The following is a 14400-nucleotide window of genomic DNA, read 5'->3' as shown; positions in this document are numbered from 1 at the left end:
CCCTTCCAGGGCGGAGGGCAGTGATTTCAGCGGGCTCCCAGACGATGCTGCACATTGTCCCCCTCCCCTTTTCACTCTGCACTGTAATTACCTCCCCCACTTGTTCAGTCTCCTTAAAGATGCCACATTCTGTGACAGCAGTATGCGTGCATGTGTGTGCGTGCACGTGTGTGTGTGTGTGTGTGTGTGTGTGTAGGGGGAGTACCGACCTGACCAAGGCCCAGTCTTTGCCCTATCCCAGTCTAGCCCCACAGCGAGAAGACAGCCCCAGACCCTGGAGGGCCCAGCAGGTGGCTGGCAGCAGGTGGCAGTGGGTGGCAGTTGGGAGCAGTAAGTGGTGGCAGCTATGTGGGCCAGGGGCCCATTGGGCTTGTCTTTGTGTCCAGGCCCGAGCCTCTGTGAAGTACTCCCGAGTGGGGTCCCATCCAGGAGAGCCAGCTCAGGCTCTGCCCCAGCCTGCAGGGCAGAGGATGGAGGATTTTCCCCTGTGCAGTGTGACCCAGCCCGAGGCATCTGCTGGTGTGTCCTGGACAGCGGAGAGGAGGTGCCTGGGACCCGTGTGGCTGGGAGCCAGCCGGCCTGTGAGAGTAAGCTGTGACCCTGGGAGGTGCTCCCTGGGCTGCTGGGGGTGGGGTGCTGGGGTGGGGGGAGCTGCTGCTCATCTCTTCCTTCACACAAGCTGGGGAGGACTCCCAGGCGCCAGAGGAGTGGGGGCGGGAGGGGCGATGGCGAGGGGCTGAGGGGTGCGGGGGCAGTGGATTCTCATGATGCCAAAACTTGTGTCTACTTCCTAAGAGTGCTCAGCCCTGCAGCTGAAGTCCAGGAGGGTCTGGGCAGGGATCCCCAGAGCTGGTATCTCAGAACTGGGGTGCTAGTCTGCTGGGGGTTCAGGGTCTTGGTCTCCCCATCCTCGAGTGGGGAAGGGGGCCTGATGGCAGGATCTCAGTGAGGATGGGGCCATCCCAGCCGGGAGGCTTCAGAAATGTGTGGAGGTGTTGATTTATTTCTAGTTTTAGTTCAAAAAATTGTTTTGGTACCAAGTACTAAAATATCTATCAGATAAATATATAATAAAATATGGAAACACATGATTACAGATTAAAATATATTTACTTGGTTTTCAGTGACTTACCTTTTATTTTTTCCTGTATACTCAAGTCATAGGATATTACAGTCATTTGAAAATGTATATGAGCACGTAGGTTAGACCCCGTGTGAATTCCGTCTCAGGACAGTAAAGGAAGACGCTGCAAACTGTTTATTGCAAATGGGGGCATGGAGTCTGGTGGGATTGAGGAATACAGCGCTATGATTCTGATTTCATTGCAGTTGCCTTTCTTTAGCTGTCCTTGTTGGCTTATTGCTTTATTTTTAAAATTTTGTAGTCTGTCTACAACGTCCTGAATGGCGGAGACGTTCTGTTAGGCCTAGAGGGTTGTATGTGTAAAAGGAATTGTTGTGGATTCGCACGTGTGTATTATATTTGGAAGGAGACTGGGGGAGGCTGCTGAAGCAGGGTGGGGGGAAGAGCTGCCCCCTCTCTCTGCAGGACTCCTTCCCTTTTGTCTCTTCCCCCTCCTGTGGTGTGCCCACGCCTTTCCCCACACGCCTGTCCTCCCGAGCTCTGGCGTGCTCTTCTGTCCAGGGCTGGACAAGGCAGGACCCTGTCACGCTCATCTCTGGGACCGGGAGCAGCTGTCACCAAGCAGGAAACATAGGAGGTGCCCGATGGGTATTTATGGGCGGAACTCCCTGTCGTGTGCTTCCCACAGAGGTGTGGTGTCAGCCTTGGTCAGGGTGGAAACAGTCAGCATCCAGCTTCCTCGTCATCTAAGAGTGGCTCTCACTGTCTGGGTCTGAGGACATAGACGGATGTGTCTCCTCCAGGAACAGGGCTGGGAGCACAGGTCCTGTAAGGTTTGGGAGGATCCCATGTTACGTGGCCTTGCTGGGTTCCAGGACAGTGGCTCATGTGTACAAGAGAGTGACCCACTGAAAGTGCTTTTCACATCTCGTGGTTCAGTTTTGTCCCCTCAACAGCGCTGATGAATAGAATGGTCCCATCTCCCCATGTTATGGAGGACAAAACTGGGGCTCACGGGCGTTCATTAGCCTGTCCAGTCTCAGAGCCAGCAAGCAGGACAGCCAGCACCGACCACGAGGCTTCTCCTCCTGACATGTCTGCAGAGTGTGGCGGAGAAAACCAGATATGGGGACCAGGCAGACTTGAATGCCAACTCTTCCACTCCCTTGCTGGGTGACCTTGGGCTTGTCCCTTAACCTCTCTGGACCTCAGTTTCCCAGTCTGAGGGATTCCCAGCACTGTAGCAATTTCTTGAGTCATTATTAGGATTCATTCAAATAGTCTCTATCAACTTCTCAGCCTGGTGGCTCAGAGCACAGCCTCGGCGGCCATGCCTGGTCCTCTCCTGGCAGCCGTAGGACTTAGAGTGGAAAGGCTCATCTCCCCGTGCTTCGCTGTGCTCACCTGTGGCCGGAGGGTGACAATAGTCCTCCCCCACGGAGTTGCTTTGAAGATGAAATCGGTTCAGGGGAGGCACTCAGGACAGCCCCCGCACACAGTTACCGAGCTGTGTGTCCCTGGGCAGGTCACTTAGCTCCTCTGAGCCTCCATTTTCCCCATCATGAGATGACCCTGCCTGAGCCCAGTAGAGAGCAGGGCCCTTGGAGATATTATTGTAACTGCCAGTGTGGAGAGCTCCGAAGAGGAGATACGGGGGCTGGGGAGCACAGAGGAAGGGACAGTGGCGGGGGGGTGGGGGTGTGCATTCCTTTCTCGGAGCAGCACCAGGTAAGGGGAAGCCCTTTTCTCCCGGGGTAGCGGTTAGATTCAGAGGACCCGTGCCCAGGTGCCGGCTCTGTCCCTCCAAATCCTCAACATTCAGTTTCTTCCTCTGTAAGGGGAGGGTGATAACACCAGGGCTGCTGACTTCTTGGGCTTATTTTGAGTAAGGGGCAGTGAAATACTGATCATGACAGAGTTTAACAAACTCGAAAATTCGTGGCTAACGATCACATATGGCGAGGGGCAGCTTACCCTGGTGGGGCACCAAATGCCCCTTCCTTGTTCTGAAAGGGTTAATTCATGTCCTAAAATTTCCAGCACAGGCAGTAAGGTAGTTAGTTTCTTGCTGTTCTCCATAATAATGACTAATGTTAATGACCATTTATTATGTGCCGGTAACTCCTCTGAGCTCTTTATGGGCCTTAATTCATTTCGATTCCCACCATCCTTAGGAGGTAGCGTCATTGCTTGTCGTCGCCATTTTTACAGAGGAGAAAGCTGAGACACAGAGACGTTAATTAACAGGCTTAAGGTGCTCAGCCAGAAAGTGATTGAGCCGGGATTCAAATCCCTGCTGGCTGGCCCCTGAGCCCACAGGCTGACTCTCCCTGTCCCCACAGACACATGGCACTTGGTGAGAACCAACTCAGCAAGCCCATGGCTGATTATTGCAAAACCTCGACCCGTCGCCAGTGTGGCTATTAAAGAGAGGTCCCCTACACCCTGGAGGTCAGAATGGGTCATCCTCTGTCTTTGAGGCCCCCCGAGTACCCTCGAGTCACATGTGGATTACAGCTGTGAAAACCAGACCCATGCAGGCAGCAAGGCTGTGCCCGAGAGTCAGATAATTAACTAAAACTCTGGTCATGTATGAAATTGGCTCACCGAGAGTGTGTGTTATTTCATTTACTTGTTCGCCCACTTATGTAACATATATTCCCAGAGCTAATGTTCTGGGGGGAACAGACGAGAAGCACAGAGGAGAAGAACAGAGGAGAAGCACCCTCTTTCCTGCCCTGGCTCCGTGAGGTGGGGAGGCCGGTGTGCAGGTGACAAGTTTTGGATGATTGACCCCATGGAGGTCCACCCCAGGAGGCCTGAGAGCTCGCTACGTCTACCTGGGAGAGCCACGGAAGGAGTTAGACAGCAGGAGTGCAGTGGGGACAGAAGGTCGGGAGGGGGTGGTCTGCAGCCCTCTCTCGCTCTGGGTAAAGGGGATGGGACCATCTGGGGGGCTGCTGCGTGTTTTGCTTGGGACAGCTAGGGTTGGGGTGCATGTTGAGCTCGGGACACCGATGCAGGAGTAGACCTGGCCACAGGTGAGGAGGTCTGGTGCGCTGCCTTCGACGTGGAGACAACCAGGTGGCAAATGGACTTACAGTTGGGAAGGAGCTCAGAGGATCCAAGCTGGAGAGGAAGATCTGGGTGTGGTTCCCGCTCAGGAGTCTGTTCAAGCAGAGAGGATGCGCTCGCCCAAGAAGAGGGCTGAGAGGGAGGGGAGCGGGCCAGGGAATGGGAGAAGTTAGAGCCCCCTTGTGTGGCTAGCACCCACGGTGGCCCCCCTTCCCTTCCAGGCCCCCAGTGTCCGCTGCCGTTCAGCACGCCGGATGTGGCCGGTGGAGTGATCCTGTGTGAGCGAGCCTCGGGTGCAGGAGGAGCCCCCATTCAGCGGTGCCGGCTGCTGTGCCGCCCCGGCTATCGGAGCGCCTTCCTGCCGGGGCCACTGGTCTGTAGCCTTGAGGAGCAGCGCTGGGTGTCCCAGCCGCCCCAGCCCCACACCTGCCAGCGTGAGTGTCCACCCAGCACCCAGCTTTCTCTTGGGGCTCAGGGCGGAGCACCTGCATTTTCCCCCACCCGCGTGCAGCATTTCCATGGTAAGCCAGGTGGCATCAGGAGGAGGAGAGAGGGCCCCACGAAGCATGTTCTAGAAAGAGCAGATGGGCCTCACAGATTCCTAGGGTTAAGCTTTATTTGGGACTTCTCTGGGACGATCTGCTCCTTGGGAAAACTGCCAGCATCTCGGGCTCTCCTGGGACGTCGTGGATACAGGACTATAAGTAGGAAATGGGTGTTCCAGTGGCCATATTGGTTACTGTGGTGTCGACAAGCTCAGAGCTGTTTGTCTGGGCTCTGAGAGCAATGCTGCCTCACGAGCCTCTCTCTCTCCTAGGTCCGTCTGGGGCTCTGTGGCTAATGCCTGGCAGAGCTCTGGGGCCTGGACCCTCTAGGTGGGCATCAGTTCTGATGGCTGTGTGGCTGGGCCCTTGGAATATCAGCAGAGGTCCTCTCTCCTGCTCTCCCAGCGAGCCTGTTGGTGCGCCCACATGGCTGTGAGGCCTTAGTGGGCTCTGACTGCATCTGCCTTGGCTGAGGCTGGCCATGATTACTCACAGGCTAGCAGGGCTGGGGAGGGTGCTGGGACCTGCACGGGGTCCCCCCAGGGCACTGGGAGGAGTGTCTGAGACAGATGCCCAGATCCTGGGGCTGTCACAAGCCTCTGGGTGGTTGTCAGAAGACAGTATTTGTGGCAAAGCTGCTTGGGATCGAAAGAAAAAAAAAAGAAAAAAAAAAAAACAAAAAACAAATATGCTATCCAGAAGAGCATCTGGGTGGCTCAGTTAGTTTAGCGTCTGACTCTTGATTTTGGCTCAGGTCCTGAGCTCAGGGTAGTGGGACCAAGCCCCGCATTGGACTTTGCACTGAGCATAGTGTCTACTTAAGATTCTCCCTCTCCCTTTGCCCCTCTCCCTGCTAAAAAAAAAAAAAAAAAAAAAAAAAAAAGTCCAGAAAAAGGTCAATATGATTTGGACAAATAAATGGTCTGTCTCCCTGATGGTGACAAAGTGGCCTAAGCTGAAATTAAGACCAGGCTAGTCAAGACTAGATCTAGAGTAAGGCACTTGGGAGAAGAGGGGAGTGGGTCTCGAACCCTTAAGGTTGTATGCAGAGCCATTGTGTATGACTGTATAGGTTGTGCACTGAACAATCTTAGAGTATGCCTTTCATATAGTCTATGGTGCCCATCTTAACCGGCAAAATCCTATGTAGCAGCCCTGTTTTGAATGCAAGATAACATGGAAGATTTTCTAAGAAGAAATGTCCCGCCTGGACCCCCCAAATGTAGAGCAGTGTGCTTTAGAAGCCAAGGCAGGACTGAGCATGCCATGAGGATGCTAAGTAATTTCAGAGCCATCATGCTAGGAAGTGCTTCGACTCTGAGGACGATAGTGCAAGGTGGTAGTGCTTGTGTGTTCTAAGCTAAATGAAGAAGGGTGATTTCACAGAAAAAAACAAAGAAAAGAAAGGCGTCCCACAGGTGTGTTGCCTATGTCTGCTGACCTCCGGGGCTTGTGTGCAGGGCCCCAGCTGTGGCAGACCCTCCAGACCCAAGGGCAGTTCCAGCTCCGGCTCCCTCCTGGCAAGATGTGCAGTGCTGACTACGCAGGCTTGCTGCTGGCTTTCCAGGTCTTCATCTTAGATGAGCTGGTGGCCCGTGGCTTCTGTCAGATCCAGGTATGTCCCTGACCTTCTGCACGAGTGGGGGCTTGGACTGGGCTCTGGGTCACTGTGGCAGAGGACGTCAGGGCTCAAATGAACCTAGGGTTCGCCTCTCACTCATTTTACCAATAGGCAAAGTGAGGTTCAGGACAAGAACGTCCCTTGGCCAAGGCTAATCACAGAGTGGTGGGATGGAATCCGTACTCATCACTGGCCATTCTTTCTGTGTAAAGATGTCAAACCAGATGTGTGCTGAGCGCTCACGATGCACCAAGCACGGCTCGCTGTTGGCTGGATTAGCAATGCTCATGGGCACCCTATTATTACTCCCGCTTTGTAGATGAAGCCTGGAGGACTGGCATAATTGTCCAGAGCCACACAGCTGGGGATGAGGAGCCAGGCAGATGACATGGGGACAGAGCTATGAACGCCTGTGGAGGACTGCCACCACCCATGGAGGAAGGGCTGTAGGAGAACGGAAATGCCAGGATTCACTCCCTGAACCACTGTGCCAGACGTGTCTTTAACAAACCTGCTAGAAGGCATAATGGACCTTCCCTGGAAGGACACTATTGCATGCTAGCAGACAGACCTAGTCCTGTGAATAATAAATGTCAGAGTTTTTAGCTATGTAATAAGCAAAGGCTTCTGTGATTTGAAGTCACAAATATTCACAGAAGGAGTCTTTTTTTTTTTTTTTAATTTTACCTTCTCTAATCTTAGTGTGTGTCCAGGTTCTTCTTCTTTTTTTTATTTATTTGACAGAGAGAGAGAGAGAGAGAGATCACAAGTAGGCAGAGAGGCAGGCAGAGAGAGAGGGAAGCAGGCTCACCGCCGAGCAGAGAGCCCGATGCGGGGCTCGATCCCAGGACCCTGAGATCATGACCTGAGCCGAAGGCAGAGGCTTAACCCACTGAGCCACCCAGGTGCCCCCAGAAGGAGTCTTTAAAAATTGCTCAATTTGGGACATCTGGGTGGCTCAGTCAACTAAGTGTCTGACTCTTGATTTCCACTCAGGGCTTGATCTCAGAGTCTTGGGATCGAGTCTTGAGTCGGGCTCTGCACTCAGCTGGGAGTCTGCTTCAGGATTCTCCCCCTCTCCCTCTGCCCCTCCCCCTGCTCATATGCACACTCTCTCTCCCAGATAAATAAATCTTAAAAAACAAAAGTCGCTCAATTAAGTAAGTTCTTGTTTTGTTCAAACCTTGTTAACTCATAGAGCAACTCAGTTTTAACCCCTTATGCTAAAAATTTTTGGAGAATATACATTTTCACAAAACCAAATACAGAGAGTCATACTTCTAAGACAAAGACAAACATAGATTGCCCCCTTTTATCCAAGGAAATGTACTTGACAACATGAGCAGTGACATGTATTAATTATTGAGCCCGGGCTCTGTTCCTGGGACTGGGCTAGAAGCTCTACATTCCTTATCTCTACTTATCACAGCACCTTGCCCAGTGAGCATCAGTAATCCCTAAGTTACAAGCGTGTTAACTAAAGCCCACTGAAAGTAAGTAAGTTGCCCAGGATTTCACAGAGCTAAGTCCAGGTCCTTCTAGACTCTTTCATTATACCAGGTTTTTTCCTTCCTTCCTTCCTTCTTTCCTTCCTTCCTTCCTTCTTTCTCCCATTTGACAAATGTTTGTGTGCCTGTCACAGGCTAGGGACTGTTTCAGGCACTGAGGACTAACAAAGGCAAAACAAAGCCAGGCACTAGTTAAAGTGGTCAGGACAGACTTTAATCAGTAATATACTAATGCTGTAGGGAAAAGGAATCCAGCTCGACTGGGACTCAACTTTGATTTGTGCCTGGACCCTCACGATCCTCAGAGGGAAGACGGGGTTACTGGTGCCTTGCCGGCTGGGGTTGGGTTGAAGGGAGAGTGGAAGGAAGTAACGTAAGGCACATTCTGACACCTGGTGTGGGCTCAGCAAGGTTGGCTTCTGACTCTGTTCTTTTTTTTTTTTTTTTTAATTTTTGTTGTTGTTGTTGTTGGGGAGGTGCCTGGGTTGCTCAGTCTGTTAAGTGACTGCCTTCAGCTCAGGTTGTGATCCTGGGATTGAGTCCTGCGTCGGGCTCCCTATTCAGCAGGGAGTCTGTTTCTCCCTCTCCCTGTCTCTCAACCCCTCCTCCCCCACTTGTGTTTGGTCTTTCTCTCTCTCTCTCAAATAAATAGATTAGATCTTAAAATATATATATATACAAATATATATATATATATATATATATTATACATATATGTATTTTTTTTTGAGAGAGAGAGAGAGAGAGAGAGAAAGTGAATAGGGGCAGAGGGAAAGAGGGAATCTTAAGCAGGCTCCATGCCCAGCACAGAACCCAACTTGGGGCTCTATCTCATGACCCCAAGATCATGACCTGAGCTAAAATCAAGAGTCAGTTGCTCAACTAACTGAGCCACCCAGGCGCCCCAGAGACTCTGTTCTGGAACTTAAGGCATCTCTCTCCACGTAGGCAAAGACTTTTGGGACCCCTGTTTCCATTCCTGTCTGCGATGGCTCCACGGTGCAGGTGGAGTGTCTGACTGGGGAGCGTTTGGGAGTGAACGTCACGTGGAAGGTGCCACTGAAGGATGTCCCACCGGCTTCTCTTCCTGATTTGCATGACATTGGTATGTTTGGCGACACTATGGCCTTGACATTATATAGCTTCTTGGAAGCTCTTTCTCCATCTGTCACATGGAGACAGTGGAGCCTATAATGCCTTCCTGGGAGCTGCTAATGAGCGAATTATGGCCTGGCCCTTGGAGGACCCAATTATTAAAAAGTATATAAAAATCAGCATCCTGCTAGTGGCTTACTAGAGTTAAATAATATCTCCTGATTACACTTCCGTGGATAGTTTCTAATTGTTCCCTCGATTTGCTGGGCACAGAGAGGGAGACGGTTGTGAAGAAGGGGAGAGTGGGGGGGTGGCAGATCTGAATTGGTTTATAATTTATGTTCTGCACACTTGCAATTATAACACATCTCAGACCACTTATGCTCTTTAAACCCATTATAACACAGTGTCAAGTGGGGCAGGTGTGTGGATGAACTGAGAGAGTGGAGGATCCGAGAAGGAGGAGCAGAGTGGACCGTACGATGGTGCTGTGAGCCAGTGTAGACATAATCTGTATTGTGACTGGGGGTGGGCAGCCCCCTTTGCTCTCCTACCACCCAGTGGCCAGACACCCAGGGTCAGTCCTGGCTGCAGCTTGACTTCTGTTCGACGATGGGGAGCTTCTGGAAAATGCTGCCAGAGTGTGACCCCGGGGAAGAGACTGAGTGTCTCTCATTGTGCAGTCCTCGTGGCACTGGTATCCCCCAAACAGTGTTAGGAATCAGGGGTCCTTTTCTGCTGCTGGAAAGAGCTTGGAAGATTCATGTGAGTTTGAAGATGCAAAAGGAGGAGAGGTTTATTTCTGGTGTCCATGCTGACGACTGTGATTTCAGGCCTTGGGCTTGTTTTCTGTAGCCTGCCGTAGCATGATGCTCATTGTGTGTGGGACTCCATTCCAGCTCCAGAAGTGACACTCATCTGCTTTTTTCCTAGGAAATACTTATGGATCAACAGCTGGATGCCTTTTCACTGTTTAACTAACCACTGAGGTGGATGCCTATGTTGCCTCCTGGAGGCTAGGCCTTCTCTTTGAGTGGTCCCATCATACGCATTTGCTCTTAGAATCTTCACCGATTACAAGAGAGGCATTGTCAGCCGCATTTTGCAGACGGGGAGAGAGAGGTTCAGAGATCGTGGTTTGCCGAAGGTTGGAAGAGTTGTGTACCCATATAGAACACCTGACATTACTGACTGAAAATAGGATATCTTGTACCGACGGGTCTCATGTTGGTGCCACAGAAATGACAGGATCCAGAGACCTGGGTTAAAGTCCTAGTTGCATCACTGACTCTTGTGTAACCTTGGGCCAATCTGTCTCCTTCTATAGGCCTCAGTTTCTCCCTCTGTAAAATGAGTAACCAGGCAATGCTTACATCTCATTTCTATGTGGACATTCTGGGTGGCTCTGCCCCTTGGTCTCCCCTGGTCCTTGCAGAGAACAGTGGTGACATTCCTGCCTCATCCCGTGTCTTGCAGAGGAGGTCTTAGTCGGCAAGGATCTCATTGGACGCTTCACAGATCTGATCCAGAGCGGAGGGTTCCAGCTTCATCTGGATTCCAAGATCTTCCCGGCAGACACCTCCATTTACTTCCTTCAAGGAGACCACTTTGGCACCTCTCCCAGGACATGGTTTGGCTGCTTGGAAGGATTCCACCAAGTCTTGGCTACCAGCAATGACACTCAGGACCCGTTGGGGTGTGGTAGGTCCACTCCTTCCCCTGGGATTGATGTTTTCAGACATGTGAGGCTGTGGAAAAGGCCACCAGAGCCCTGGAGACAGGTCACTCTGTATTTACAGAGTGGGGAATAACTCATTTAATTGTCCAGGTAAAGCCTTTCAGTTATCCACTCTGAGTAGGCATGTGGTCATCACCCCATCAGGTAGTGGCCGAAACTAGAGACATAGGTGACATGACCGAAGTGATCGTTCTTCTTACTTCTTGCCAGGCTTGGGCCTTGGGGTCTGGGCCATGTTGTCTTTGTGGATAAGGCTGATGTCCATCCTGTGTGCCTGCTGACATTTCTTAGTCTGGTTATGGCAATGTGGTCCTCATCACCACGTCCAAATGGCCATTGATCAAACTAGGACTTCACCCTTCGGGGGAGGCGATTCCTGGAAAAAGTTAACAGGGGTTGTCCTTCCTTGCTCTTCCCCTATGTAGCTTTGGAAGTGTTTTTGTTTGTTTGTTTGTTTGTTTTTCCAAGAACGCAGCTGCAAGTTTATTGAATGGCAGCTGCATGAGTCTCTTTGGCCACCATCACGAGTCAACACAAACTCTGGCCCTAAGATAATCCATATTTATCATCATCCAGCTCTATAGGTTTGAATTCCTGGTCTGGTCTCATGGAGCCAAAAACCATGGTGTCAGCAGGGCTGTGTTCCTACCAGAGGGGATCTGTTTCCTTGACTTTTCTGGGGTCTACACGTTGCCCGTATGTCTTGGCTCGTGGCTTCCTTCCTTCATCTTTGAAGCCACAGTGCTGTAGCTCTCTGAACACTCCCATGGTCACAGCTCCTTCAGACTCTGTCTTTCCCTTCTTATGACTCTGGTAGTCACACATAGCTGGGCAATCCAGGACACTGTCCCTACCTTCGGGTCAATTGGTTGGACCAGTTTCCCTTTGCTGTGTAACCTACTGTGTTTGTGGCTACCGAGGATCAGGATGTGGCCGTCTTTTCTGCCTCCTACTTCCAAGGGCTCATGATGAGAAGCCTTCCTCCCCTGTGGCATGAGACAGAGGAGCATTGTTGCTGAGCTGCAGAAAGGGAAGATGTTTTTCAGTTATTTATTTTCCATTATTTATATTGGTTGTAACACAAGAACTACACAGCCTCTCCTCCTGTGAAATGGGCCAAGTTCTAAACTCCACATTGGATTTAAGATTCAGCTGACTTTTACCACAGAAACCCAGAGATGCACCCACTACCCCCACTGCCCACTAATATCTACAGAAGATTTTGCAGTTTACAATGCACTTTCAGAATTATTTACCACTCATGATGGGCCCTGGTGGCACATCATTCCCCCATTTAACAGATGAAGAGTTTGAAGCTCAGATGAAATGAGCTATAGCATGTGTCGTGTCCAGAGCAGGGCTGACTCAAAGGAGGGACTCAGCTTCATAAAACCAATCATCTGTGGGTGTGTAACCCAAGGTCCTCTGGGACCAGAGCTCATGCTCTTTCTATCCCATAGAGATGCCCAAACAAAGAGGATAAGAAGTAGGTGGAGTGGAAGGTGTCACCTGCCAAGGTGGGTGAAACAGGGTCAGAGTGATGGAGGCGTTCAGAACACCCGCCATTGTGTTCTTACATTTACCAGGAAGAGCTATGGACTCCACTGCTGTGTATGTGTGTGTGTGTGTGTGTGTGTGTGTGTGTTGGGGAAGAGTGTTGCGGGGGTGTATTTGGAGGAGCAGCAGCAAGAATCTGCTTTTGTAGTAACCCCAGGTAGTGTTGGGAAGGGAGTCCAGGAACCCCACTTCGGTGCACTCCCTGGAACGTGGTGCCCAGAGGAGGAGGATCAGGAGATGGAGACAGATACGAGGCAGGGGCCAAGTGAGAGACCCTTTACTGGCTCTGCCTTTGCATTCCCCCCACCCCATGACCCTGCTCCTGCATATAAAATCAAGCTCTGGTTCAGAAATCTGACCCTGAGTTTCCTTCTAGGGAACTCCTTTGGTGATTAGATTATTTCATGTCTAACAAGATGGGTAGCCCAGCTCAGCAGGAAAGAGGGCAGGAAAGGCTGAGCTAGGAGCACAGCAGTCTTGTCTGAAGGACCAGTGGGGGCACTGGTGGGTAGAACTCAGGGTGGCAGAGTTTTAGGGCGAGTGGGAACCACAGGGTGGCCTGGAAATGGGACTAAGTAAAAGGTTTTGCCTGGGCTACACTTGCTGCCGGACAGGACTTGGCACTCTTGTTCCACAAAGGGCCAGAATGCAAGTATTCTGGGCTTCCTAGACAATACAGTTTTTGTCTCAGTGACCTAACTCATCCATGGTAGGGAGAAGAGCATGGCTGTGTTCTAATAAAGCTTTACTGGCCAAGCAGAAGGGGAGTTGCATTTGGCCCATGGGCTGGAATTTGCCAGTCCTAGCTCTAGATAAACCTACGTTCTGTTTCACAGCTATAGCTCTTTATTGACTGCAAAGAATCGTTGATCGTGCCATTCAGCCCTACCTCCTTATTCCAAATGGTTAGAAAAACCGGGAATGGAGATCACAAAAGCAGCACTGAAAGCTCTGGGTTTTCTCTGCTGTCAGTGATAATATCTACTTGTTATTGAGTTTCTTTTTTTTTTTTTTTTTTTTAAAGATTTTATTTATTTGTCAGAAAGAGAGAGAGAAAGCACACATGCAGGCAGAGAGACAGGCAGAGGTGGAGAGAGAGGCGGAGCGAGAGGCAGGCTCCCCGCTGAGCAAGGAGCCCGATGCGGGACTCGATCCGAGGACCTCAGGATCATGACCTGAGCCGAAGGCAGCGGCTTAACCCACTGAGCCACCCAGGCGTCCCTGTTATTGAGTTTCTAATATGTGCTGGGTCTTCCTAGCATTTCTCTGGTCTAGAGGGTCAGGTATTATCAATCCCATAGTATGGATGAGGGAGCCAGTGGTATTAGGAAACTGCTCTTGGAAGCCATGTGGATACAAGTCCTGGGTCCAACACCTTCTCAGAGTGGGTTCTTGGGACATTGCTCATCCTTGCTAGGCATAATCTGAAAAATAGGGAAAATAAGACCTATTTCAGGGGGGTCGTGGTTTGCACAACATCATGTAATCAATACAAGTATATCCCTTCACATGTGGGAATGCTCCACAAGTGGCCTCGTCGATTGGCCCTGCTGGGATCCAAACTCAGCTCCACTGATTCCAGATGCTCTGTCCTCTGCATCGTGTGTCGCTCTTCTCAACAAAGGGGCTCTTAGTGAAATCACACCGTTGGATTCTTGTGTCTCTTCTTATTGGCTCTTTGCCCCTTCCGAGGCACATCTGGAACACAGCTGTGTGGTTGCAAGCAGAGCGTTGTCCTGTGGAGACGAAGCAGCGTTCCTGTGTGTCATCTCAGGGGGGCTAAGCTGGATGATTCCCCCAGAGGGCAATGACTCAGGGGGTTGAGTGGGAATGTCCCCCTCCCGTGACTCATGTAGGCATGGAAGCTTGTGTTCGGTGAACAGAGACCACAGGGAGGAAGGGGCTTTGTTTGCAGCTTCGATGGGGTCAGTTACATTCACCCTCTTGCCTCGAGGCCAACCACGCAGCTTCCCTTTAGAATGACCGGTCGGCTGCCTTCATACCAGTTCAGTCCATTAAGGAAAATCTTAGAGAAATTATCTGGATTTTCTATTTGCCATTCTAGACAGCGTAAACTTTCACTCATCCACTACAAGTTCTTATAACAGAGTTAGTTCTCTATTTTTTTCCCCCTGAAGTAATATGTTACATCTTGTTTCCTTCCTCCTCCTTTCTTT

At 50.8% G+C, this 14400-nt stretch overlaps 1 protein-coding gene across 1 annotated transcript in view; it reads left to right on the top strand.

The window, feature by feature from the left end:
- The window catches only part of LOC111146558 (thyroglobulin), a 238337-nt gene that overhangs the window by 30026 nt on the left and 193911 nt on the right, over nucleotides 1–14400 (top strand). The window contains exons 16-20 of the mRNA XM_022502145.1: nucleotides 387–587; nucleotides 4381–4593; nucleotides 6165–6319; nucleotides 8782–8938; nucleotides 10405–10629. Coding sequence (XP_022357853.1) covers nucleotides 387–587; nucleotides 4381–4593; nucleotides 6165–6319; nucleotides 8782–8938; nucleotides 10405–10629 — 951 coding nt within the window. The remainder of the gene's footprint in view (nucleotides 1–386; nucleotides 588–4380; nucleotides 4594–6164; nucleotides 6320–8781; nucleotides 8939–10404; nucleotides 10630–14400) is intronic.

The sequence above is a fragment of the Enhydra lutris genome, unplaced genomic scaffold, assembly GCF_002288905.1.
Source record: "Enhydra lutris kenyoni isolate GAN:26980312 unplaced genomic scaffold, ASM228890v2 scaffoldscaffold14, whole genome shotgun sequence".
NCBI lineage: Eukaryota > Metazoa > Chordata > Mammalia > Carnivora > Mustelidae > Enhydra > Enhydra lutris.
Note: the sequence above shows the minus strand (reverse complement) of the source record. Positions and strands in the feature narration are given on the sequence as shown.